Source organism: Clinocottus analis, unplaced genomic scaffold (genome assembly GCF_023055335.1).
Source record: "Clinocottus analis isolate CAN_PGR_092001 unplaced genomic scaffold, fCliAna1.0.p SCAF_5, whole genome shotgun sequence".
In the NCBI taxonomy this organism is placed as follows: Eukaryota; Metazoa; Chordata; class Actinopteri; order Perciformes; family Cottidae; genus Clinocottus; species Clinocottus analis.
Genome location: NW_027176207.1, coordinates 1,401,708 through 1,428,576, shown reverse-complemented (window position 1 = coordinate 1,428,576; position 26,869 = coordinate 1,401,708). Strand labels below are relative to the sequence as shown.

The window sequence follows — 26,869 nt, the reverse complement described above, 5'->3', positions numbered from 1 at the left end:
TGAGCCTGGAGGTGGAAATGGTTCCTGAACCCGTGACCTTCCACGGCGAGCCAGCGTCACTAACAAAGGGCCGTGACAATCTAAACAATGTGTTCACAGCTCCGTCACCTTCTGACGGGCAGATCGCCAGACCGTCTGTGGCTCAACAGCAGGTTTATCTCATCGCATATTTCCATCACAGGTGATGTTCTGTGCGTGTTTCACCAACAGCGGCCGTGCGGACGACAAACCGCCCAGCTGAGATGAAGGGAGGGTGACTCAAAGTTCACTGAGCAGCGATGTGCGAGAGAAAGAGGAACTATTGATCTGACAACTCCTCCTATTATTCAGAGCATTTATCACTCACGAAGCGGGCTCTATTTTTAGCTTTTTAGAGGTTATCGACACCGGAGCCTTTTCACACTTGGTCAAGCCACTGAGACACAACGCTCAGTTGCTTTTTTTTTCTTTTGGAGAAGCAGCGTTCAGCTTTCCTGCTCTGGATATCTGGAACAAGATCCCTGAAAGCTGCTGAGAGCCTCAGCGGCTTCACATCCTGTTTGCTGTTGCCTTTAGTTGATAGAGAAATGAAATAAGAGTCAGCTGGTAGGGATCTAGGTAAAGGACACATGGAGAGATGTGGTGTTTTCTGCATTTTACTTATTTAACTGCTCTGCTACTTTTATTTTGCTTTGTGACTATTTTCATGTGTTCTGAACTGCTTTTAAATCCTGTGTCTTCTGCATTGTGTGTTGATGCTTTTAATGGTTTCACGTGAAGCACGTTGAATCTTCCTGTTGTTGAAATGTGCTACACAAATAAACTCGCCTCGCCTCTTGCAGGTGGGGACCGGTCTGCGTGTCAGTGAGAGTTTTAGCATTAGCTAGCTGGCAATCTGGCACACAAACATGATGATTACTAATCTGTAATCCCACTGGGCTCAATGGGCTCCTTAAACTGGGTATTAGGGGAGCAGCTAAGCCAGGTGATTGTTAGCACTGGGCTCCATGGACACGGGGAACACAGATGGGGACGCGACACAATAACAATGCATAAACAAATGGCCATGCATAAAAACAAGCCGGGCTATATAAATACACACCTGCATAAATCCAGCGTGTCGGTAACATTGAGTGCTTCGCAGCATTGTTTCCATTACCGCCGTGCCACTCTGTGAGATGACAGGTGGGAGGAACAGGTATGTCCGTCTAACGCCTCAGTGATGGCAACACAATTATGAAGTAACGACCCAACACAATGGCATCGACAGTCCGACGCTGCATGTGTGCGACACAAAGGGAAGCAGCGGGAGCTGTCGTGTAACTTTTGAGTGAAAATGTAAAGAGACTCAGATAAAGCTGCAGACGACAGAGCAGAGGGAAGCAGGTGTGAACGTGAACGGAGGCCGCTTGTATGAGAGCGCTCTCCGGCCTGCGATCCCTACCGGATAGCCTTCTGTTTTCTTCTGGCACCACTTCAGTAGAGCGTTCCTCTTAGATCCTCCATACTCCCGCGCCAGAGCAGCCAAAGGGTCCTTTCTTTCCACACTGTCACCAGGGGAACACACACTCACACACACACACACACACACACACACACACACACACACACACAGATAGAGTAAGAGACAGAAAGAGCGACAAAGAGAGAAAAGGAACAGCGTGACAATGTCATAGAGTCATAATAGTACACGTTGTGTAAGTAATTACTGTAGTATAAGAATGTGTACATTCAGTTCTTCCAGACAGAGTTCTTGTGTAGGAAGTAGTTTGTATGACTGACACTAGTTCCTATGTGTGATGTAAAAACACTTGATTATAACCACACTTCCCCTCATGGCATTATGCATCACTTTGCTCCAGGAGCTACAAATGTTACTCCGTCTTATTTTGTAAAGATTGTTTTTTTTAGATCAGGAAAGTTAAAAAGTTAAAATCAGTCCTGTTTTACACACCAGAGGGAAAACTGCAGAAAAAGACTATTTTATGCAATAAATAACTGACACTAACACTGTGCATCAAACTATGATAACGAGAGCATTAAACATGATGTTTATAACATACATAACATGGATATTCTGACAGGATGATATTGCATAACAGAACAGAACCATGATGAAAAGATGAAAACACAATCTGGCATCAAAGAATCAAAGTGATCCATTCACACAGTGACGTGATACTCCTCCCATTTCCTTTCCCACTTAGTTAATCTAATTTACAAATGTTCCTTTTTCAGCAAAAACAATTATTATTGTATCTTGTGTTACAGTATATGTTACCATCACAAGATTGAAGCGTCTCTGCGGTTCAGTTTATTTATGTCTAGAGTTGGTTGAAGATTACTTTGGAGTGAAGCCAAACACTCACAGCTTCAGGATGGGACGCTTGCTTTGGCTTCCCTCCCTCCCCTACGATCTCTTCTCAACTTAATTCCATCTCCATGTGCTCATGCCTACATGTTCATACACAGTGCACTGGTTGCATGTCATCACAGGACGGATAACATGGAAAGCGGGACACCAGATTGGTCAAAAGCCCGTCTGGAGTAGCATCCAGAGGGTCTGCTCCCGGGGGGCTGGAGCTGGAGCCGAGGCCATGGGAAGACCACGAGGCACGGTCGTTGATCCGAGCACGGCGAACCCTCCACAGCTCGCAGCGGCTCTGCTGCTAAATTCATTACTTCTAGCCGGAAGCAGAGAGGCCCTGTCCGAACCGATGTTTTCAGACAGGGCTGATGAGCGTATGTGTTCATCAGCAGTGATGGATTAGCTATATCATGACACGAGCCTGAAACCACAGCAAACACGGGGATGTCCTGCTGTCTGAGAGGCTGCATGGAGGTTACATCTACTTTAATAATGTACAAAGATGTTAACGTGGGAGGGCATTTAAACAGCTTGATGGAGAGACAGATAGATAGATGGATGGATGGATGGATGGATAGATAGATAGATAGATAGATAGATAGATAGATAGATAGATAGATAGATAGATAGATAGATAGATAGATAGATAGATAGATAGATAGATAGATAGATACATAGATAGATAGATACATAGATAGATAGATAGATAGATAGATAGATAGATAGATAGATAGATAGATAGATAGATAGATAGATAGATACATAGATAGATAGATAGATAGATAGATAGATGGATAGATGGATAGATGGATAGATGGATGGATAGATGGATAGATAGATAGATAGATAGATAGATAGATAGATAGATAGATAGATAGATAGATAGGTGGGTTATTATTATTATTCCATGTGTATTTTCTTGACATTGTGTGAGCAGAAAAACTTCAACTTGTGTTTCTGTCAGATTTCCTTCGTTGTCAACCAACAGTCATGTTGAGAACTCATATATATAAACTGATGTTTTCTAATTTTAAACTAAAAGAAACTCATGTTTTGCTCTTTAAGGAAGGTTGTTCCAATGAAACCTGCACAGCTAAACAAGTGGAGCTGTCTCCCAGCGATTGGACTGAATCCTTGCTGTGGGCCACCTGAGTTTGCTGTTGCCTCGGTTGTAGCTGAAGGATGCCGTGCGGCTGATGAGGGAGGCGGGAGGTTTGATGACCGACTCCAGAGAAGGGCTCTTCCTCATCAGGCTGTTGGGCTTCAGGTCTTCACCGCAGCCCGACAGCTTCTCTGCAGGAGTCAGAAAGGGAGGGAACATAATATATTTTAAGGATTACAAAGTAAGACGCATTAGTTATTTGTAAAGTAGGAATGCAACAGAAGTTGAGGGCAAACATTCAAGAGCGACTACAAATGGAAAGCAAATTCATACGTGCGACTATAGGACTCATGATAAAAAGTCAGATTTTTCAAATCTACAGTCACTAAAAACCCGTCACCTTCAGTTTTCAGCCTATTCTTACAATAACGCTGCCTGAGCGCCTCCGTCTTGCTTGAACAAGTCTTTACTGTCGCCCCATTCTGCACCATGACACCCGGTCACGTCATGAGCGCTGAAGGTTCAGCTTGAGAGAGGACGGGGGGGGAATAAGATCAGGGATCAAAACCTTTTCACCTGCTGTTTTAATGACATACTACATGGTGTCACTTTCTATACGTATGATGCATCATCAGTATGTTTTTAATGCATAATAGACGTGGGTGTGCACATGTTACTGTATGTCGGAGGAGCTGGAACATCTGTTGACTGTAGATGCAGACATTTTAAGAGCTCAGTCCTCACTTTCACAGTATTTGCTTTCAGAGAATCGAATCATAAAACTACCCACGAAAACAACAGAAGGCGGATGATGGCACATCTTCATTTATCTCTTGATTTAACTCTGTGTAAACATTTCAGCCTTACTCATCTCTAAAGGAAATGACTCAGAGAAGCACTTTTGCTGGCCAGCCATTGACCTGACAGCCGCGTGCGAGGCCCTTCGTCATGAATGAAATATGGATGTACATGTAAATTAAACATCATGGCTTCCAGCTAAACCCACATTTGTGTTACATACCATGATGATGAGAGAATTCTCCGTGGTTGATTCTTTTTTCTAACGTCTTTGACAGTGGCTTTATGCACGTGTGTCTCTGAAAGAAGATCACACAGAACAGAGATCTCATGTGAGTCACTTTCAGGAAGTTATATTCTTTATTACATCTGGACAGGACAGCTGTGTCGGCGTGTACCTGGACGGGGGAGACGGCAGCAGCAGGTGCAGAGCGTACAGGGATCCCACTCAGCGGGGATCTCGGAGAGGAATGCATTTGAACTGTGTGGCCGACTCCATCTGAAAGACCAGATGATGTAAAGCCATTGATTATTGTCCAGAAAGAGAACGGTGAGGCACAAAGAAAATGACTCACCTTCAGTGTAGCTTGAGAACAAATATAAATACATTTTTAAACAGTGTAGTATTTAAAACCAGGAGCGAAATAACATCCAAATACTCTCTTCGCACTAAACATCTGTGTGTAGTATCCAGTCCACACAGTCTGCATGCATTGTATTGATCAGATTCTTGTTTAAATATCATTTGATTATATGCTGTGTCTCTTCTGCCATAAAAACCTTTATGATGCCTCTAAAGTTCAGTTTCTGTTGACACTGTCCTGCAGGTCGGCCCAGGACACACAGGGTCCAAGACAATGAGCGACACATGACTTCGCTGGAGAGACATGACAGAAATCCCACCAGCTGTTCTCCTCTATAGTTACACTGCTGTGTTGGGATTCCCTGTGTGTGTGTGTGTGTGTGTGTGTGTGTGTGTCCAAGTGCTCGGTGCTCACTCTGTCCAACAGTATCAAAGGACTTAATGAGGGATTTGACGGTAGCTCCGGGCTCTGAGTCGGCATCTCCGCTGGCGTCGCAGGGTGTGGTCGGGATCACGGAGACGCCGCTCCGGTGGCGGTTGGTGTCGCAGTCGGACCCGCTCACCTCGTCACCTCGGGACCTGACACACAAAATGAACAGGGTTGCTGTGTCGAGACAAACACAAAGCATGCATGCACCTGTGGAGAGGAGACGGCGTGTGCGATGAGACTCACAGCCCCTCACCTTACTGTATTTATTTTATGAGATTATCTGGTGATTAGTTTTGAATTAATGTTCTCAAAACAAGAGGTTTTACGCCCCGAATTGACAAGATCATGTGAACGAAGTCCAAACTGGAGAGCTGTCAATAACTAATGATCAACTGCAGTCAAACGGTCCTCAAGGCACGTTGTACCCTGTTGGACATTGGACTCCCGGCTCCAGAGCGAGGGGATTAGGACCGTCTATCAGTGATGAATGACATGTAAGGAATCTGTTTCTTCAACATTGCACTGAACTCACCTGCAGAGACTGAAAGACTGAAAGAGACAACCACAGTTGGACTGGTGTAATGTAATTTATTCATTTGCCTAATGAGCAACAGTCAAACAGATGTAAGGTACACTTATTTATTCTTTCACAGGCGTGGAACCAGTCTTTCTTTGCACAATAAATTAACAACACATCCACTGTATTTGGCAGGAAATGGCTTTACCATAGACAGGAAATCTGTTTTTCTCGAGCATATCCAAATGTTTACATTTTGAGCACCAGTTATCATCCGGTAGAACAGTATGGCTTTTCATTAAATATGCACAGCAGATTGAATTTCTCTAATAAAAATTGAACTTCTCTCAATGAAACCTGAGATCCTGCACTCTGCCATCACACTACAACACATGATACTGTGTCTGGGTTTGGGTTTGGCTCAAGGGTGAAATAAATCAACCGTGTGATAAGTGACGTATCTTTTAAAGTGAGTGACATCACACTCTGAGGATCAAAAGGATGCTGAATAAATCTCTCTACATGTTTAACATAGTGAATCAAGATTGATGGAAAGTATCAAAGCTTTGAGTCCTTTTCAGGTTCAGTTAAAATGTCTACGTGTGATTCTAGATGAACTTGAAGGTTAGAAAATGAGTTCAACTCATCTGATAGTGGAAAAATAATCATTTAAGAAATCTGTTGCACAGTATTCTCATGTATTGTGTCAACATGGACCTTTAACCTTTTGGTACGTTTGAGGAGTGTACAACATGACTCTGAGGTACGGATGTTTGTGTTAGTGGCAGTCTGAGAGTCTAGTTTTGGCAGTGTTCTGGATCTACCAGCATGGCTGACATCAAACTCATCCTGGTGATGTTCTCTGTCGATTGATAAAAAACACAACAACATAGTGATCATCAAAATGACAAATACACAGTAACAGAGCAAATGACAGCAGGATGTCCACAGTGATGACATCGGTATGGAAATTGTGTGTTCTGTAGTGCCATCTAGTGGTTAATTAGAGATACTGCATTCAGTTTCATTTCAGTACCAAACACCAAACTCATCTTAAACAAATGTTTTTTGTTGTTTTTTTCAACAGATCATAATTTTAAACTTTTAAATAAGCAGACAGACGTTGAAGTGAAAGTAATTGGACTGATAAAACCCATGAGCCAACTGCTTTTCAACTGGACACAGTTCTTCAGCATCGCTCTTGCCTTGAAATTGGTATTTTCTGATGTTGTGTTTTTACATCTGACTTTGTTCTGGGGCTTTATGTAACAGATTATTACTCTACTGTACCATCTTAACTTTCTAAAAAGGCACAAACCAGCTTTGCACAGTATGAAAAGGACTCTTCCGTTTCTTTAACAGGGGTCAAGAAATGTACATACAAAGAATACATTCATTGAGAAAGAAAAACACAGAACTATTATTTAAAGGGTAAAGAAATTGAAGCCGGACTCTGCATCGTGAGACTCTCTGTGTACTGCATCTACACTGGTCCCTGTGGCTCTGAATGAGACTGGCTCACCACATTACATTTTGAATGACACAGAAAGCAAATAAGTGCAACGATAACACTGTCTTCATGCGGTGGAGGGCACTTCTCTAGTGCCCTTCTACTGCCGTCTTGGTATCAAAAGTGGCTCCGGTGCTTAATCTGAAAGGAAAAGAGGAAGGAAGATGAACCTCTTTACACTGTATTTCAACATGCCTCTAGGTGTGCATTGCACAAATGCAGCAAATATTGAGATCTTACATTTCTTCTGAACATTGCTATTATGAAAAGCAGACCTCTGGGCACTTCTGGACTTTAAAAAAACCCTCTGTTCCATGCATACATCATAGAATCAATAAGGTCACTGATAACGTCTGGTATGGCACAGCGACTCTGTGATAAAGACGCTATGCGAATGCATCTGAGCACATGATGCATAGCATGAGTTTAATCCAGTCATGCCGCACAACCCATCCTGCTATCTCACCACAAACGTCAGAGGGTTATTCATTCAAAGAACAGCAGGTGGCACCAGATACTTGAACGTCAGGTTTAAAGAAGGAGGCAAAGCAAACCAGAAAGGTAAAGAGAGTCCTGAAGGTGCAATCAGCCAGCAGACAGAAAGACGGACAGTCAGACAGGCTGGAGAAGCAACACGAAGCCAAACACAGAGAGGAAGGGCAGTGAGCAGCAGCAGCACACAGAGAGGGATGCAGGCTGGCTGACAGGGAAGGGAACTCACCTGGACTTTACATAGGGAGGCTTGTCAGAGGGTCATCACAGGGGGCTGCTGGAGGTGGGGAGCGGACGCAGCGTAACAGCTAATCTTGGGGAAAGTTTGCCGTTTTAGCCATGGTCTCAAACTAGTTGAGTACTACATTCAAGAGGACTGCATGACATTTGAACAAAGTCACATTTGGTTTTAAACCAAATGTTTCTTAAAGACTAAAACTGCACTAAGGTGACGTAGTTTGACTGAATAGGTTTCAAGTAGTTTAGAGATTATTTGCTTTAAGCATTAAACCATGACCAGCCAAACAAATACACAGAGAGCTAAACCGCAGCAACTCTGACAGACTTTGCCACAGGAAGTATTTGACCTGGCATGATAATGAAAGGGGACAACACTGTCAAAAACACCATGGCATTAGCACGCTCAAAAACACTTATATATATGTATACACAGTAAACCCACACACAAACCAATGCAACGCTCTGGATACGTAAATCAATCACATAACTGCATGGCCACAGTGCAACAGCACTACATTCAGACACATTGGTGTGAAATATTGACAGAGCTTCGCTGGCTTCGGTGTTTGTGTTGTAAAACCCTTTAAAGCAGCTTCTCTGCCTTCTTATATAGTAATAATAATAATTTTCTTGAATAAATATTCTGTAGTTTATTGTGAAGTTTGAAGTTTGCATGTTACTAGAAGGCAATGCTCAGTGTGGAAGAGGGAGACAGAGGGCAGCAGCTTAAAGGAGTAGAATACACAGAGGGAAATACTGCAGGAGACTGCTAATTTACCAACCGAGTCTGCCAAATCCCAGAAACCTAAACTATGAAACCCCAAGGATTTAATCTCTTGAAAGGCCGAGATATGAACTGAATAATGTCTGGATACTAAACACATCCAGGTCAACATGTTGTCCTGCTTTGACAACAGATGAGAATTTTGTAAACCTCTTAAGCAAGAGAATCTTGAGTTAAAATGATAATACATGTTTGTGTCACATGTTTAAAACAGTGCACAGGGATATGGCAAGACTCTGGCAGGTATCTCATGTCCACATTGTGTTCAGAGAGAAAGGAACTGCAGCCCGATGCTAAACAGGGGAGCCGGGAGGAAGGCGATTGGTGGAGTGGGGAGTAATTTAAAAGAAGAAAAGTGTGGTGGAAATGGTACCTGACACCCTGCAGGGCTTCCAGGTCTGTGGAAAGCTTTGCACTGCGGTCCTGTTCCTCCTGCAGCTGCCTCCTGAGTGTACGCAGCTCCTGCTGAGCCTCCACCTTGATGTCGTTTGCCACCACCACTGCCGTCTGGAGGTCCGCCTGGAACCGACGCCACTCTTCTTTTTCGTCCTAAAGACACAGACATATGGATATGTAGTGTGCAACACAGGAAGATGCAAGTATAGACACATGCAAACTCATCCAGACAGAGGAACTGTTCCTGAACCCTTGGGATTTAATTGGATGTCGACATCGAGTGCTCCTGAAATTAAGTCCAACAGAAATAAAAATACATAGCTGCCTGTTTGAACAGCCCACCCGGATGCTACTGGAACAATACTCTGAACAGATGCGTCCAAGGTTGAACATTTTGGCATAAAGACAAGAAAAAACTGAGCACCAGAACATCATCCAGGCCTCAAAGTGAAACAATCATCTTTTGAGTAACAGACGCTTGATGAACTTCATGGGTCTTCCTATCGAAGCTTCCTTACCTTAATCCGTCTGTTCAAGACTTTCAGTTGGCGGTCTGCTTCAGCTTTCTGCTCCTCCAGGTTTTTAACAAGATCTGCAACGACAAATGATTCAAGGTGTTTTAGGGGCCGCAGGCGTACCGTACTGTCGTCAGGACAGAATCACAGGAATCCAACACGGCCTTCTCAACCAAACCATCGGCCGAGCTTTAGCTAGGTATTAGAAATGATTCTCATCACGGTAATAATATTAGTTTATATATATATATATATATTCTGACCCATGTCAACAGCTTGTGGAAACAATGTGTTCAGCCATTTCATATTCACTAGTGTGTCCTCATTTTGCACTGATTCTTACTCAGTTACCAGCTAGTAAGGTTAGTTATAAAGGTACACAAGCCAGAAACTAATGCAATCCCACAAGACAGCCCTGGAATACATCCAATCACCATGAAGGTTAGAATATTCAGGTTTTGTTTGAACAGTTTAAAAAGGTATAGTTTCAATGTCACTTGGGAGGTGTTTCTAATATTTTGTCCACCTCATTTGCATAAGGGAGGATTAAAACAGGCTCAAAATTGGAAACCACCGACTGGTTAATTTCTGTTATGACATTTGCAGGTTGAAACTCTCCACAGAGAAGTGAGCAGCCAGTGACGAGGACATACTCTCCATGTCCAGGACGGCTTGGTTGGCGTGGCAGTTGACGGCCCTCTGCTGCTCCACCTGGTCCTCCAGCTCAAAGATGGTCTCCTTCATCTCCTTCACCTGGTTCTCAGCATGGATCCCGGCGTCCTCCAGCGAAGTCACCCGGCCACTGAGCTCCTGCTCCCTCGCCTCAGCCCGCTCCTGAAGCTGCTGGCATTTGGCCTCCATCTGTGTTTGTGAGATTATGATGGGTTCAGTTCAGAAAAGGGAATCAAAGAAAGAGGCAGCGTTTCATTTGAAAGTTATTACTGGCTGTCGCTGAGTTAATTAGATGGAAGCACTGAAGTCACATTTGGCACAATAATGAATGATTTATCTCTCAGACAGGCTCGTGGTGCAGTGATTCCATTTCTTGATGGTGCTTTTTACATCTCTGTCAAATGATTAGATAAAAGATACTCTGACAAAAAACCTTGTATCAAGACTTTTGGGTGGAAACGAGAAGCAGTATGTGTGAGCAGGCTTTAAATGTCATTGTACTTTTTTATATGGAAGCCCTATGTTCCAATTAAGACAAATAAAACTCTGTGATCTATTATCTAAGTCTGATCTAAATTGCTTTTTCTCCCGTGTTTAACGAAGAGGTGAAACAGAAAGTTTAGGCAGGTTATTTTTCAGGAGAGATTTCATTTCTACATGCACTCTAAACACAATCTATTTATATTGTGTGTAAGCGAGTTATACAACACAAGTATCAGGTTGTTCTTTTGGTAGAAATATGCTTCACTTGGCTCTAGTCTGCCTTCAGGAAAAACATTAATGCTTTTAGTTCTGATCCTGGCAGAATGTATTTTTTCATCTGGCCAAACTTAGATGTGACTTAGAAAAGGGATCACAGGAGGTTTTAAGATCAAGCAGCACAAAGTAAAAGAAACCACAGTGAGTCCAACTAGCCCATCATGCATCGCATCCTTTCCAGTGTGACTACTGCACATTAGCACACATTGATAGCTCACATAGATATAAAGCTAGATGTCAACATTCAACTGGGTTATGAGTGGTGATAAATGGTCACAGCAGTTATGCTTGAGTCCATGCAGGGCTGTTCACACATGAGCCTAACTATGTCTGACAATGACCGTTTGGCCACAGAATAATACCAACCATCAAGGTGACAGTGACTCATGGAAATAGGAGTTCAGTCTGGATTAGATCTGACTGGATCCATGTGATCACTGCTTCAACTATTGAATTACATACAAGCTGAAGTCAGTGTACCGTGATGATGGCCGTCATCCAGTAAGCAGATCTCTGAGCATAGTGTACGGAAATAAGTAATAGATGAAGTTTTGCAGGACCCTCCCCCCCTCTCACACCATGTGGCTGTAATGGATGAGGATGTTTGAGAGTGAAGTTATGGAGTGGCCTCACCCTCACACCCATGTGGCAGAGAACAGGAGCGTGACTCAAGAGGGTCACACACTGGCGGACCACCCTTCTGTTGGCAGTCACAGCCCAACAATGACGACATCCCTGGTGACACGCCCAAATTTTGGAATCAACAACCCCTTATGGCTGAGGCTGCATGCTGGTGTTCGTGGTGTTTAAGGGGAAAACCAAAGTGACTCGTAGGAATCATATGAAATCTATTTGAGTGAACATGAGGTCACGTGTTGTGGTGGTGAAGTGATGAATAGACCCGATACCAGCTGCTAAGCCTCTTTAATGGTCATGTTTTCATTGTGGAAAATGTTTGTCCTCGTGTTCATATTGAAAAAGTGATGACTGTGTCAAAAGTTATGAAAAATGTTATTTTAATCTTTTTTTTTTAACCCCCAGCCATAACTGCCCGTCATGGTCTCTTTCAAATATAATCCTGAAAGCACAGAGTCTCAACAAAAAAATGACTTATATGTTTCTAAAGGAGTGACCTGCTTTTTCAAATGTTCAGTGAATACGGATGGAGAGATTGTTCTTTAGTGGTTCTTAAAAGGTTTTGCTAAACACAAGAAAACTAATGAGCTTTCTAGCATAACAAAACGTTTTTCAAACAGTGAGTCACATACAGTAAAGTTCAAGCCCCGGATTTGACACACTCCACTGAGTACAACACAATAGAAGCAACCAAGTGGAAGAAAGAGACATTCTCTAACCAAGAGCCTGGTCCAGTTTTAAACACAGACATGGGAATCTTTATTAACATTTGTTTTATAACCTAACCCATTCAGTATTTCCTTTATAGTGTATTTACTGTTATGACACACATATACAAATGTGACCTTGCATCCGTCCTACCTTGTTCATTGTGGATCGCACATGCTCAGTGTCGGCCTGGGCCTGCAGCAGCTCTTGCCTCAGCTCCGTCAGCTCCACCTCCAGCCTGTCTCTCTCAGCGTGGGCTGTTTTCAGCAGGTTCTGCACCTCAGTGCTGTCACCGGCACTCTGCATGGCCTTCAACTCGCCGACCTTTTGCCTCTCAATGTCCACCTGCGCCTTCAGCCGACTGTTTTCCAGTCGGAGGCCGTCTGCCGTCGCCCTCTGCTCCTCAACGGCCTGAGTCGCCTGACCTCCGGCCTCTAGCTCTCTGTCCAGCTGGGCCTGCAGCCTCTCCATCTCCTCTCGGAGGCAGCGCACCTGGCCCTGGGCCTCCTGGTTCTCCTCCTCCAGAGCCCGAAGGCTGCCCGTCAGCTGCTGCTGGATGTCCACCAGCTTCTCCCGTTCGAAGCGCGAGCCCTCGACCAGCTCGCCGTACCTTTGCTCCAGCTCGGCCAGCCGAGGCCCCTGGCTGCCCAGCTCCTCCTCCCTCTGGGCCTGAGCTTGGGCTTGCTCCTGGAGTCGGCCGGCGATCGTCTCGTTCTTCTGGGCCAGCATCTCCAGGCGCTCTCTCTGCTGTTGAAGGGAGGTCTGCAGGAGGCGCTTCTCCTCGGCCAGACGCTCGTTCTCGGCCGTCAGCTCCTGCACCACTTGCTGCTGGTCGGCCAGCTCCTGCAGGGTGGCCTGCAGCTCCTCAGCCGTGCTGTGGTGGTTCTCCTCCATCTTGTGGATCTGTTCCGTCAGGCTCTTCACCGACGCGTCCTGCCCTCCTGCACTGGTTACGGCCTCCACTACGACGACTTCCCCACTGACACCGCTGCTCACCGACTCTGAACGAGACGGGATCTTCTCAAACTCGGAGGAGTCGGGTGATGGTGAGTCCTTGGTGACGTCAGAACTGGAAGAGACGGAGGCTTTGAGAGGACTGGCACTGTCCTGTTGCGGACTTAAGGAGTTGGAGTCTGAGGGCAGGCCGTTCACCAAAGGCTTGCAGGGGCTGCTTGAGTTTGAACTAGAGAGAGGAGAGGCGTCCACGCAGAGCAGCTTTTCCTTCAGTGCCTGGTTCTCCTCCCTCAGCGCAGCCAGCTCTCTCTGAAACTTCCCGTTCTTCTCCCTCAGGTCCCCGACCAGCACAAGGGCCTCCGCCACATGTTGCTGCTCTCGATCTGCTGCAGGCTCTTCCCATGACACAGAGCTGGGTGAGGTGGAAGAGGAAGCAGTGGAGGCTTTACCTTTGCAACACTGCAACTCCATCCTGAGATTGCTGATCTCCACGTCTTTGGCCTTGGCCTCAGCCAGCAGCTCTTTCACCTGGCACTCCAGAAGGCCCCTTTCCTGGCCCTCTGCATCTCCACGGGACTTAGTTGAACTGCGTGTCTGCTTTGCCAGGGTGGAGAGGCTGGAAGTGCTGGCACTAGAAACCATCTTCTTAGTGGAAGAGCTCCTAAGCTGGTCCCTCAGAGAGATGCGGTCTCTTGTTATGGAAGAAGGGATTTCTCGAGGAGCTGGGATACCAGACTTCTTGGCTGCTTGTGCACCTGCAACACAGATCAAAACAAAGGTCCATATTGAAACAGTGGTCAAGTAGCCATGAGATCAAATCAGCATTTGGCATAGAGCATCCACAAAGCAGTTGATGGAGCGGTCTGATCTAGAAACAAAGGTTCTCATTGCTTTCTTTATTCCAGCTACACAGACACTTCAGCAGACTGACTCTGTCTCTATCACGAGGCATAAAGCCTTTATAAACGTTTATTAACATAACATATGTGACTGTCAATACATACAAGTTAAAATATTGAAACCTTTTCAATTAGTATAAATAATAACCATAACCTAGATTCACTACATCAGCAATAGAAAAGGGAAATATTACTACAATACATGCAAACTTTACAAAAACAATGTAAGATAAATCTTATTGGCATTAAGATTCTTCTGGATGAAAATGGTGATGTTGATTGAACACAGATTCCGGTTTACAGCCAGGAAAATAAAAGTTTAGCCCCATGACCTTGGAAAGAGAAGGTCAACAGAATCAGCGTACAGACATACTGGGACTATGGACGTGTTAACATCACGTAATGACACTTTTGAATGAATTGAATGGACAGTGTGTCACATTCAGATGCTCGCATTATTCAGCAGTTTTATGCTGCTGGTCACTGTACCCTATTCACATATTGTTCTCAGCTCGGACAACAGAACATCTGCCCGGCACTGTCTGTCTGTGGTCATTCATGGCTGCAGCGGAGCTCAACTGTGGCATTTCAAAAGGCATCAGCGTGGGTCGCTGGCACGAGCCCTTTTTTTCCAGACCCCTCTCAGATATGGAGAGTATTTAGTGCCGTCCAGCGTGAGCAGGGTGCCGCCTGAAAACGTTTTATTGTTTATTTTCCAATCATCAGCAAACGGCGATGCCGACACAAGAGGGTCGCTTGTTTCAAAAGGATGACAAAGGTCCCCGTGCACGTGGAGCGCTCAGGCACGAGTCACTCTACGCAGTGCACACACAAAGACGGCCCTGTGTCCCTCACATGCAGACATTATCATCATCGTCAAACCCACGGAGCCGAGGCTAGACAGACGGCCTGTGTGCGGAGATAGACAGCGCATCACCCTGAGCGGCTCATGCACACATTTACAGCACACACAAACACACACTAAATCCACAAACAAATGGCCTAGTTTGGGATGGAAATCCTTTCCCCCTGTGGGTTCTTTAAGTACTCTGCCATTGACAGGCAATTTGCACCGACTACCCCCTTATTGAATAAACTAGCAACTGTGGCAGGAGCTGCCAACACTGGCACAACTAGCGGGGTACAAAGCCGTTTAACATTCCCGGGGTGTGCAGCTGCGGTTGAAAACGTTAGGTGGACTTGCCAATGATAGATGTTGAGTAAACATTTAAGGTTGAGATTTTAATGAAAAGGCAGGGAGTAAAATGAATAGTGGCAGAATAACACGCAGGTCTGTCAGTTCTGAATGTCAGTGAGATTAGGCTCTCTTTAAAAAAGAACTGCTGTCATGTAAAATTCATATTACCAAAAGCAGCGATTCGTCCTATCAGTGAGACGAATGTGCTGCTGGACGGAGCCGCACTTGACAAGGATCCAGCGTGTCGTTAAACATCTACAGTCACTCTTCTGTGCACTTCACAGGAGGATGAAGCCAAGACTGACAGAATGAGGACAACGTGCACTTCAGAATGATGTACTGTCACATGGAAGATGTTAACAACAGATCAGCACCGTGTGTTATAAAGGACTATTTACAAGTATGCACCACTGGAGGCCTCATCCAGACAGGGCAGCAGAAGAATGACACAGCTCACAGATATTTCATGGCCACTTGTCATATTCTCTTTGGAGGTGTCAATAAAAGGACAGGGACAATAGGTCCTTAGGAGGGGAAGAGAGAGAAGAGAGAGAAAGAGAGGAGATGTGATTAAGATCAGTCCATTCCCACGAGGATGAGTGGGACTGCAGTACAACCTTTCTTTGCTGTTCCTTCATATTTTGTTTTCCTCTTGCGCTCTTATTGAATAAAACCCAGATGGAGAGAGCATGAACTCACTCATCTTTAGATGGCCGACCCCTTTAACCATGACATCACCACAGCTGCTTCATGTGCACAGAGCAATGACACCAGACTCGATGCCAGGAGTCAACACAGACAGAAGGATCCTGAAGAGGAAGAAACCGCTACTAGAACACAGCCTCAGATAGTGAGAGGATCTCTATATTACTGGGATAAAGATCATAAAAACATAAATTCCACAGCTAGCTATGACAACATTATTTGACCTGGAGCTGATGTTGGCCACTGGCGCTGTCATTGCAGCAGTGTGTCTCTCGTAGATAACTAGCACGAGGCCCAGTTAAACAACCCGTTTCCAAGACCAACACAGCGGCTAAACAATGTTTATTATTTCAATTTTCAAGTGCCCACATTGACAGACGAAGAGCCGACAATAGACACGGCTCTGACATGACACCAGAAACAGTCGCTTAAATGTATTTGACAACCATTTAGAAGAATCGAAAATAAAGATGATGCTGGATCGAAGAGGGGAGAAAGAGCGACAGAAGCGTTTCCCTTCCTCTCGTCCCTGAAAGAGGCAATCAACCTGCTGCTCAGTGGCTCCTATGAAGTATGAGAGTGACGCTTACATCACTCACGGCTTAATGGCTTCAGGAATGGAGAGAGGAGTAAAGCTTCTAATGAAATGTCCACCGCACCATAAAGCTCACAAACTGCATCACAGGAGTGTGACTGTTCAGCCAAGTCAGTTTTAATTTGCGGAAATCTGGATGCTTTTTTTTGCGTTGAAGAGGGCACAATAACTACATTTATTCATGGTCTTCACAGAAAATGACTTCTTCTAGCTGTGCAAATCTTTCTTTTATAAATCAAAAGTAAAATTTCCAATTCCAAGGTGGTTAAGAGTTAGCTTAGTCCTAATTTAGTGCTGTCTTTGGTGCAGGCCGGCTCAGGTCCAGGACCATTTATAGCTTAACTCTGAGAAGCACTCAATCTGTGAAAAGGAGGCGAGTGGGCAGTTAACTGGCTCACGCTGGAGCTTTTCTTCCTCTCACAAGGAATAAATCCTCCAGCAGTCAGAGGACTCCAGCTCCAAAGAGCAAACACCATCTAACACCAGTTGATGGAGGAAGAGAAGAAAGTCATTCCCAATGAGAGAAAACAACACAGATAAGTCTTTTCTTATATTCAATATCTCAGGAACAGTTTCACACAAAAGAAAAGTCATTGCTGACATTCAAGGAGACTCTTCAGGCAGTTTAAAGACTTTCTGACAGCTGTAACTAAAATCACCTCCTGCTGGTTGTATGTTTTCACCAACCAGTCAGTTTACATCCATGTCCGTTCAAAATGTCTACTTAAACTTATCAGACATTTGTATGGAATTGTAATAATTAGCATTTTGATTATGAAGTGTTGTGTGACGTCACCGTGACCTTTAACCACTAGAATCTAAAGAATCTAATCCATTTAATCTCCAGTTCAACTGGACGTTTGTTTCACATTTCTCATTCATGAGAATCACAGAGACCTTGACCTTTAAACCCCAAAATCTAATCAGTTCATCCTTTCCTCCAGCTGGACGTTTTATGCCAAGTTTTTTAAAAAAAACAACAGACGACTGGGCCAACAACCCGAAAAGATGACGTCTCAAGCCACGGATGTCTCCGGTTCAGACGAATACCAAACCTGATTAAGGAGACGGAGCACATGAAATGATTGTGTTGTTTACATTTTATCGAAGTCTTCCAGTCCTCCAAAGCAGTCAGTTGTTCCACGGGAAGTCAGCTCCCCGATCCCAGTAACGCACTGTGCTGGCTCCTTTCTTCCTAATGAAGATAAGCTTTCAAATCACAGCAGGAGCCGTGTGGCTGGACGCCGTCCAGCACCAGCCGGTTAACTGCGGCCGGCCGGCCTGCCAGCCAATCGGGTGACAGAGTGCATTGTGAGCAGAGTGCACAGAGTCTTCAATTAAGAGAACAGTAGGGTCGCGGGTGAGGAGGAGTCACGATGAATTAATGGGCAAGTGTCAGAGAGTTGGCACCTGAAATGACGCACCGGCTTGGTCATCCTCACAAACAAAGCTCTGGCTGGGAATCTCTCGCCGCCTTCCCTTCGGTGTTGCAGGAAGTGTGGTGTGCAGTTTGTCAGTCAGGTGGAAACAGAGAGGAGAGACAGAAACGCAGTCTGTGCTTCTGGCCCTTCCTGTTGTCCCGCTATCAGGGCATGAAATAGGTCAACAGGCGCCCATCAGTCAGGCGCTGGGGCTCGGAGGCATTCCTTTCCTCTTACTGGAGGGGCAGATAGACAGAAGCGAGGCTCCATGGCTGCCACAGTGACTGAGCAGAGATTAGCCTGGATGGTAAGCTGCATCGCAACCTCCCAATACACCACTGAGAACCATGACGACACCACTTGTCGGGGCTAAAAAAAGGATTTTGCACATCTTTAAAAACAAAATGCCCAAGTTGGATAAATGACGGGTTTGTAATAAAGATAACATGTTTTGTGATTACATTGTTTGCACAATATTTAAGATAAAAACAGCTCTGTTCCACTCCTGGAGATGACATCACATGCAACATGATGATTGAATAAGCAAACAGTACAAACAATATGAAACCAGGGTAATCTAAATTACTGTAAGAGCTGTGTTTGCACTAGTCAGCTGTGTAAACCAGATATACTGAACTATATCATAAACCTGCAGAGATTCCCTGTCTAGACAACGCAGAGGATTTGAATGGTTAATTGCACTAGGGAAAACTTCTTCATAGAATCAAAGGGTTACAGATCAAAACTCACCTTCGGCTTTATGTTTAACATTCATTGGAAGAAGAGTCTGCTGTGACTTTCACACCCATAAAAAGTGATTCTATTTTATTTTGTCAGCTAAACCATGAATGACTTGGCTAGTTGTTTTTTGTACATTAAATAAACTGCAAAAGATATTTCCCATCATCATAATGGAGGTGCATCACTGCAAAACCTTTAGCAAATCAAAGGAGGGTTTTGGTTGTGGCGAGGTCATGAAGAGGCTGGATATTATGAAAAGGCAGGAGGAAAGGTTTAAGAAATCATTAAGCATTGACTGGCTGTGACTAATGTCGACTGACTAATGTGCAGAAGATACACATGATATGTTCATGAGTCTTGAGTCATTACTGTGTCTGGCTTGTCAGCAGGAGGCGTGTTGATCAATCAGGCATACAACTGACAGGCAAAGCCCTCGCCCTGCCTTTACAAAAAGAGACTTCACTGTGTGTTAAAGCTGAGATGTTTGTTTCTGCCTGAGCAGTGAGCAGCTCTGTGCCTCCTCTGCAGCACAGCATGAAAGTGCAGCATGAGAGCGGCGGGAGCGAGCCGCAGAGGGCTACTTGGCCGGGGTTCTTTGGCTCCTTTAATCATTTTGATTGAATCATTTCAACTGGCCCGCATGCTCAGACTTTTAACACAGCATCCGTATGCTGATCCCCTCCGCTTTACACTACGTACGGAGCCAATACCCTACAGAGATATCCAATAGCCGGCCAACTGAGAGAGAGAATCTTTCTTTATGCTCCAAATGGAAAACCGTTTAAGACTGACGGAATAATAGTATGCCATTTTACATGATTGCAGGTTTATAGGATCAGTGTGTGTGATGGGTAACAGGTTGCACTGGAGTATTGCTGAACATAGTTTTAAGCTGCTGATGATTTTAGACCTTTGGAATAAATGTTATAAGACTTGGGATGTATTAAACTGTAATCTACTTTCCTGGATTGACCACAAAAAGGATTAAAAACAAAAACATATTCTGGAGAAATATTAAGCCGCAAATAGGGTTTTGAAAAAAAGACACCAGTTTCTAATGTCAGGCAACTCTTGGGCACTGGGACTCCCTTTCCACAGCTTCAACCAACCAACCGCCTCTACAGAAGGGCCCAGTCAAACCAGTATTTAGATCATTTCAGACAAGGCAAAGTAAATTCATGCGTTGCTTTCAAAGCACAGTAAGTTCTGCTGGGCCAAATTTGAGAGTGACTGGACAAAGACGCACAATGAACAGGATGACACTCAGTATCTCCAACGTCACGCTCAGAGAGTCATAGTGAGCTGGACGGCAGACAGCAGAAGCTACATCCATAGAAAGAGCATGTTTACTGTTCCCAGAGTGAGGACGAGCCACAGCCAGCTGCAGAAAGACACACAAACCATATCAGGACGATTTGGATTGCACTGAACACACGATCACAGGCGTACTGGTCAAATCCAACTTGAGTGTTTTTTGTGATGTCAACTTTATGCACTTATTGCTAAACCACATATTAGAGAATTTATGAGCTTAGCCTACAATATACCAACTTTGATGTCTAAGCTATAGTCTCCAGCTGCATAAGCAAGACATTTAAACACACGCCTCCTTCTGCAAACACAAAGCTCTGTGGAAAGGCCGGTGTGTTTACTGTACCAACTGTTAACTGTACCATGGAAAGTATGACTGATGTGACTTCCTCACAGTGTCCCAGTTATCAGTTTGGACAAACTTGCTTCCTCCTGTTGAATCCCTCCTCTACGTCAATTAGCTCTGACATGGTGCCGAGATAGCACAATAAAATACGTATTTCCACGTTCTGTCCTGTTGCTCACAGTGGGGGGGAAGTCTGCTCGTTTTTGATCATATTTGCCGTGTCATAAAAGCTGCAAGAAGCCACGATGTCACCGAGCTTCTAAAGCCAGCAGCTTCCTGTCTCAGCAGGCTAAATATACTGAAGTGGCACTTATCTGGGCTAGGAAGCAGGAACCAATACAAGTCACCTTTAAAAAGACCCTGCACACTCACTGAGGTGTTTCCGGTTGCTTGTTGTCGGCTGGCGCTGTGAGGGTCACCAAACACAATGCACCACTTAATGACAAAGGCATTAGTTTATTTTCCTCGCACTCAAATGCATCAAAGCTGACTGGAAAGCCGGGAAGACTTTAGATTTACATTTCATTTTGCAGTCATATTAAATTTGAACATCTCATCTGAGGTGAGCTGGGTTAGTTGTCTCAACTAACTCAATACAAAATGAGAGTGTAATGTGAAACAAAAAGATACCCGACCAGTATATAAATACATTTAAAAAAAAACTATGTGTAAAGTATGTAACATTTTCCATTTAAGACCGTGTGAAAGTCACGAGAAGCTATTTTACCTCACTACACAAACATGTTTAGCTTTCCTTTAGTCCAGGGCCAGAATGGGTGCAGCTGTCTGAGTTGTAGGCCTGAAAATAGACCCACTGTTATTGGACAATATATTACTGATAATTCATCAACAGCCGACAACAGCTGAGCCGCAGGCTCTGGCCCGGGCCGCTCTCCCGCTGAGCCGGTGAGGAGACAGGAAGGCTCGGCGTAGTAGCCTCCACTGTAATTTGGTTCTGATAACGACCTCCTTATCACTGCAGCAGACAGATTACTCCTTAGCCTGCCACTTCAGAGATAACACCATCAATCAACTCTCAACGAGTTCCTCCCGTTCCCACATTTCAGTCCTTACTTCCAGCACCAGAACTGTTATTCTACTTTCCGAGCCCAAAGTCCGACAAACCTCAGCTAGCTTTACCATCTGGGTGGAAGGTGAGCTTGTGTAAAGAGTTAAATATAGATATATCAAACAATGAACTACTGATTCATGAGGAGGCTTTAAGCATCTGTATGTTTCCTACTATACTTCAACAGAGCCTTGTAAAAAATAGATTCAACGGCTTCCTCTTTACTCTCTTGGATCTATAGCTGCATGTATTAGGCAGGCATAATGAAAAATCAAGCCATTTGACGATCAATTCTCATTTTCTATAGAGGCTCCATTGAGAAAATGGAGAGCGCTAATTTATATGAAGAAGGACTCGCTCAATGCATAATATTGCTGACTGGTTCATTTCATAATGAGGCTCATGTGGGAAGTTGGAGCGAGGATCCTGAAGGACTGTACCAAGCAGAGCTGAATTACTTCTCATAGCCTGGAGAAGAACGTGATTGATTACAGGGAGTGCGACTGTTCTTTTCCTGGCTGAGCAAACATTTTACTCTGACTCATTACATTTTCTATCCCACATGCTTCCACATACCACCTATCTAGAACAATCTCTGAATTATTATGTGCACCAAGAATGTTCATCGACAAGCGACCCAATTTGGCTTAGAACCTAAAGTAAAGTAGTGAGATTTAAAGGTGTAAATATTATCCTCCTGTGTTCATACTTTTTGACTCAACAATCTTTTGTTTTGTGTATGATGCATTTAATGTGCACTGTGTGTGTGTGTGTGTGTGTCTGGAGAGGAAACTGGGAGCTAATCTTTTCAAGCATGCAGCAGCTTGCTGCCATTGCCTTCCAGTATGAGCCGACTGTGCTCTATCTTTAAGCAACACACGCTACGGCTATGAAGTGATGCAGCTTAACATCCACTACTGATAAAATACTCTATTTTGCATTGTGTGTGTGTTCGTGTGTGTGTGTGTGCGTGTCCGTGCCTGTTGCCCTAGCAAGGTTTTTCACATATAAGATGCAAATATTGGTTTTGTTAAAGAAAGTCAGAGAGTTACAGACAAGAAGGAGCCTGGTTGTCTTCCATTGAGCGGGAATTTTTTGCTGAATGCAGTTCAGAGGGACTTTGAAACGAATCTGACTGAAGCGCAGTGAGCTCGGGGCAGTGGAGTGATGCAAGCGTGAGACTGATGATACCATCTCCTTTGACAGGTTCCCTCATGCTTACTGTCAGGCAAATCTCACTCAGCACCCCCCCACACAATATCTACACCCAGGTGCAAACATGCAAAAACAGAAACACAAGACATAAGTTGAGTAATTGCACAAGAAGTGTGGACACGCTTTCACAAATAATGGCACGAGAACAGAGCAAAATGCAAAAAAAAACAAACTTGCAGCGCATTTAAAGAGCTTCATAACTCCAGGGCACTACTCGCCAGTCAGTGCTCGCCTCGTTGGTATTCATTAGTCAGGGCTTGTCGCGTCAGATGTACTCTGACATGACATGACAAAAGATGATCTCATAATCTCTTTTGTATTTAGCAAATGCGTGCCTCTGTCGTTTACATCCACTGACAAAGACGGACAAAGACAAAGAGGGATAAGTGATGCTGAGGCACGCAGCCAAACAACAGAAGCAGACCTGATTCCGTTTCCTCCTGTCTCCCCGCCTGGTTCCCCATGTTGGTCCGCTCTGCGACTCCCACTCTCCACACCGGGGCGGACTAATCCAAGAATCCGTGGCTGCGGGGGGAGAGGTGTGTGTGTGTGTGTGTGTGTTGGAGTGTCGGGGTTGCTGGCTCTGTTCAGCGCCCACAACCAGCGCCGGTCAGTCACATGGAGAGGAGACCGACATACAATTCTTCTAATTCTTCCCTCCTACTGGTCTTCTTTTCTCTTCTCCACTCCTTCCCAGGACTGCGTGGGTGACTGTGTGTATGCATGTGTGAGGAGGCAGGCTGCGTGTCCCGTCAGAGTGACTGCGAGTGTGTGTGAATGTGTGAATGTGTGCGAGTGTGCGTGTCCTCCAGAACAGTGACAGTATGTCACACTGGCGGGCGGGCAGCGTCGTGTGCACTTCATTATTGCTGTGATGACTGGAATCAGCTCAGAGGGGGAGTGGCTTACCAGGGCAAACACACACACACACACACACACACACATTAACACACGTCCTCCCACTGCTGCCCGCCAGTTTACTCTCATCAATACCAGTTGAACAATGGTGGGATGAACCGACCCTCTCACTGGTACTGAAAAGACAAGTGAGTATAAGAGAGCGAGAGAGAGAGAGAGAGCGAGGGTTGAGGGATGAAGGAAGGAAAGAGGAGCAGGAAGAAAGGAAAAGCACTATTTGTATTTTTGGCAGAGGGCGACAGTGCAGCTCTTGTCTCTTCTTGCTGAGGGATTTTGCAGACAGGGACCTCACACTAAGTCTCCTGCAAAAATCACAACTACACTTTCCCATCAACAGTCTCCATAAATCGGGGAAGGAGATGCTGGTCTCGGGGATAAGAGGCCACCACGGGCTTGCAGCCCCATTTTTCTCTACAGTTCACCCAGCAGGGAACAATAGCGAGTGTGTATGTGAGTGTGCCGACATATGTATGGAGATGGGGTGAGGCTTGTTTTTTTCCTGTCATTTCTCATTCACAATGTATGCACGTGTTAAAGATTTATGATAGCACGAGCTGCATGGAGAAACCAAGTTGGAAGGAAGAATGACTTCATCGTCAGTTGCTCTGGTCTCTTTTTTTTTTGGTGTCCCCAATCTTCATTGTTGTGTTATGTGTAATGCGTAATGTGCAACTATCGGGCTATTATTACGAAGACCTCTTGTAACAACGAAGACCAAAGCTACTCCTCCACACGACACATTTCTGTCATTAATTAATAAACAAAGAGAATTTTAATTGTTCTATGGGCCAAACTAAATCTACATCAGAGTTTACCCAGTTACAAGAAAACAGCTGGCATAGATTGCAGTTGAAAATTAGCCAAGATGAAATGGTAATGAATGTCCCTGTAACTTTTAACTGTGAAAATAAACAGACAAGGATCAAAACCACACAAACTGTTCAAAAGAACAGCGACTTAAGGAACCAAAAGATGTCTTTATTTACACCCTACTGAGGAGAAACAATGATAGCTTACTGTAAATAATGATAGCTTCCAGTGATTCAACCAGACTGCACTGAGTCACGTTATCTGAGCGTCTACAAAACAGAACGTTACGAACTGTTAGCCAGGAGCACAGCTCTGCAGAATGAACCGTTTATCAGATATCAAGCTTCATCTCAACTGCATCATCATTTTTTAAAACCATACTTGACACAGATACGCAGTGATATTTTTAGTAGGATGAGCATCTCCGTTGCATAAGCTCGGCGCTACCATGAAATGTCCTTCGTGTCCACTGCTGAAAAGACCCGTGAGAATATAAATGAATAAGCAGAACGTCAAAGCAAAAGGCATTTAAAGTGGTAGCTGCGATGTGAAGAAAGAAATATCCCTCGTAGCTGAGGAAAGTCATGTCTGCTGCAGGATTCTGCCCACGTCAGGTCAAATATTCAACCCTTTGATACAATATTGTACACAGCCGCATTCAAGCCTTTTTATATCTTATGAATATTGCATAAACTGTTGGTACATTTCCCTTCTTCCTTAATACTCTCCGCTCTCCTCGTCTCGGAGCGGCACATTTACCTTGGTAAACAAACATGCCTCTAATCCAGCTAAGAATGTTCTCCTCACTGTAGGACGTCCATCTCTGTGAGCCCAAACAGGCCTCTTTCCGGATCTGGCAGGACCGTTTCTCTCCGTTGTGCATCTTTTGGGGACATGCTGAGGTCACGAGCTTCTCATAAGAGGAGTTTCAAACCTGTTGCCAAAACTCTGATCAACAACCCTAAAAGGGGCCAGGTGTGTTTATGTCAAGGTTGATGCCAGATGCGTAGATACAGTGGAGTAAAGCTATCCCCTCCGGATATCATCCCTTTTACACTGTCTAATAAACGGAGGTTGCACAATCATACTGTATGTATTGTAGTGTGTAACGTATGGGGGACATACAAGGTAAAGTATGAGGGACATACAAGATAAAGTATGGGGGACATAGGAGATAAAGTATGAGGGACATACAAGATAAAGTATTAGGGACATAGAAGGTAAAGTATGGGGGACATACAAGATAAAGTATGGGGGACATAGGAGATAAAGTATGAGGGACATACAAGATAAAGTATTAGGGACATAGAAGGTAAAGTATGGGGGACATACAAGATAAAGTATGGGGGACATAGGAGATAAAGTATGAGGGACATACAAGATAAAGTATTAGGGACATAGAAGGTAAAGTATGGGGGACATACAAGGTAAAGTATGGGGGACCTACAAGGCACAGGTGTGAATCATTTTGCATACTTATTTGTGTGTGTCCATCTTCATGTACACGCCTGTATGTCTTTCTACTGCCCGTGTCAGTTTGGGTCTGTCATGGCTGAGTGCTTATGCAGGCTGAGGTGTTCCTGTGGACTGAGGCGTGTTTGATTAATTCATCTGACAGATATGAGGAGCTCAAGGACTTTTCTTTCTCTTTCTCTCTCTGTCTCTCTCTCTCTCCTGCCTCCAAAACACAGACAGACAGACAGACAGACAGACAGACAGACAGACAGACAGACAGACAGACAGACAGACAGACAGACAGGGCCCTGCTGGGACCGCATGTTACGGCTGAGTCTGGTGTCTGGTGCATAGTAAAGTGCACACGTGCACACACCATAATAGTTAGAGCACACCCCTCTGCTCTGCTTCTCCTTACTGATGACTATCAACTAAGGTCAAGTGACACTTGCATCGTTCATCCATCTTCCTTGCAAATTGGTGCCATGAAGGAAATGATATGAGCTGATTGACAGAGAGCAGAAAGTCATAGTCCGTCTGGTGTCGCTGGCAAACTTCTCATGTGGCAAACAATCTAAGAGAAACTTCCTGTCCCTCACTCAGGGACAGCAGACCTTTCTGGTTGTTAACGAAAAGAACGTCCTGCGTCTGACTGATGGCTTTTTGGGGAATGACACATGGTTTTAAAATCTTCAGCATGCAGTTTTTTGGCATTCAACCATAGCAACAACAAAAAAGCATGA

At 44.6% G+C, this 26,869-nt stretch overlaps 1 protein-coding gene across 5 annotated transcripts in view; it reads right to left on the bottom strand.

The window, feature by feature from the left end:
• specc1 (sperm antigen with calponin homology and coiled-coil domains 1) overlaps positions 1-26,869 on the bottom strand; it is a 61,602-nt gene that overhangs the window by 14,898 nt on the left and 19,835 nt on the right. For 4 of the 5 annotated variants that reach the window (XM_068599900.1, XM_068599901.1, XM_068599902.1 and 1 more), the window contains 9 exons: positions 12,643-14,198; positions 10,368-10,575; positions 9,718-9,791; positions 9,177-9,352; positions 5,246-5,409; positions 4,646-4,746; positions 4,471-4,546; positions 3,496-3,640; positions 1,424-1,526 (listed from right to left, as the gene is read on the bottom strand). In XM_068599900.1, the coding sequence (XP_068456001.1) occupies positions 1,424-1,526; positions 3,496-3,640; positions 4,471-4,546; positions 4,646-4,746; positions 5,246-5,409; positions 9,177-9,352; positions 9,718-9,791; positions 10,368-10,575; positions 12,643-14,198 (2,603 nt within the window). Of the gene's footprint in view, positions 1-1,423; positions 1,527-3,495; positions 3,641-4,470; positions 4,547-4,645; positions 4,747-5,245; positions 5,410-9,176; positions 9,353-9,717; positions 9,792-10,367; positions 10,576-12,642; positions 14,199-23,367; positions 23,774-26,869 lie in introns of those variants that run through there. The other variant, XM_068599904.1, reaches the window with a different exon arrangement.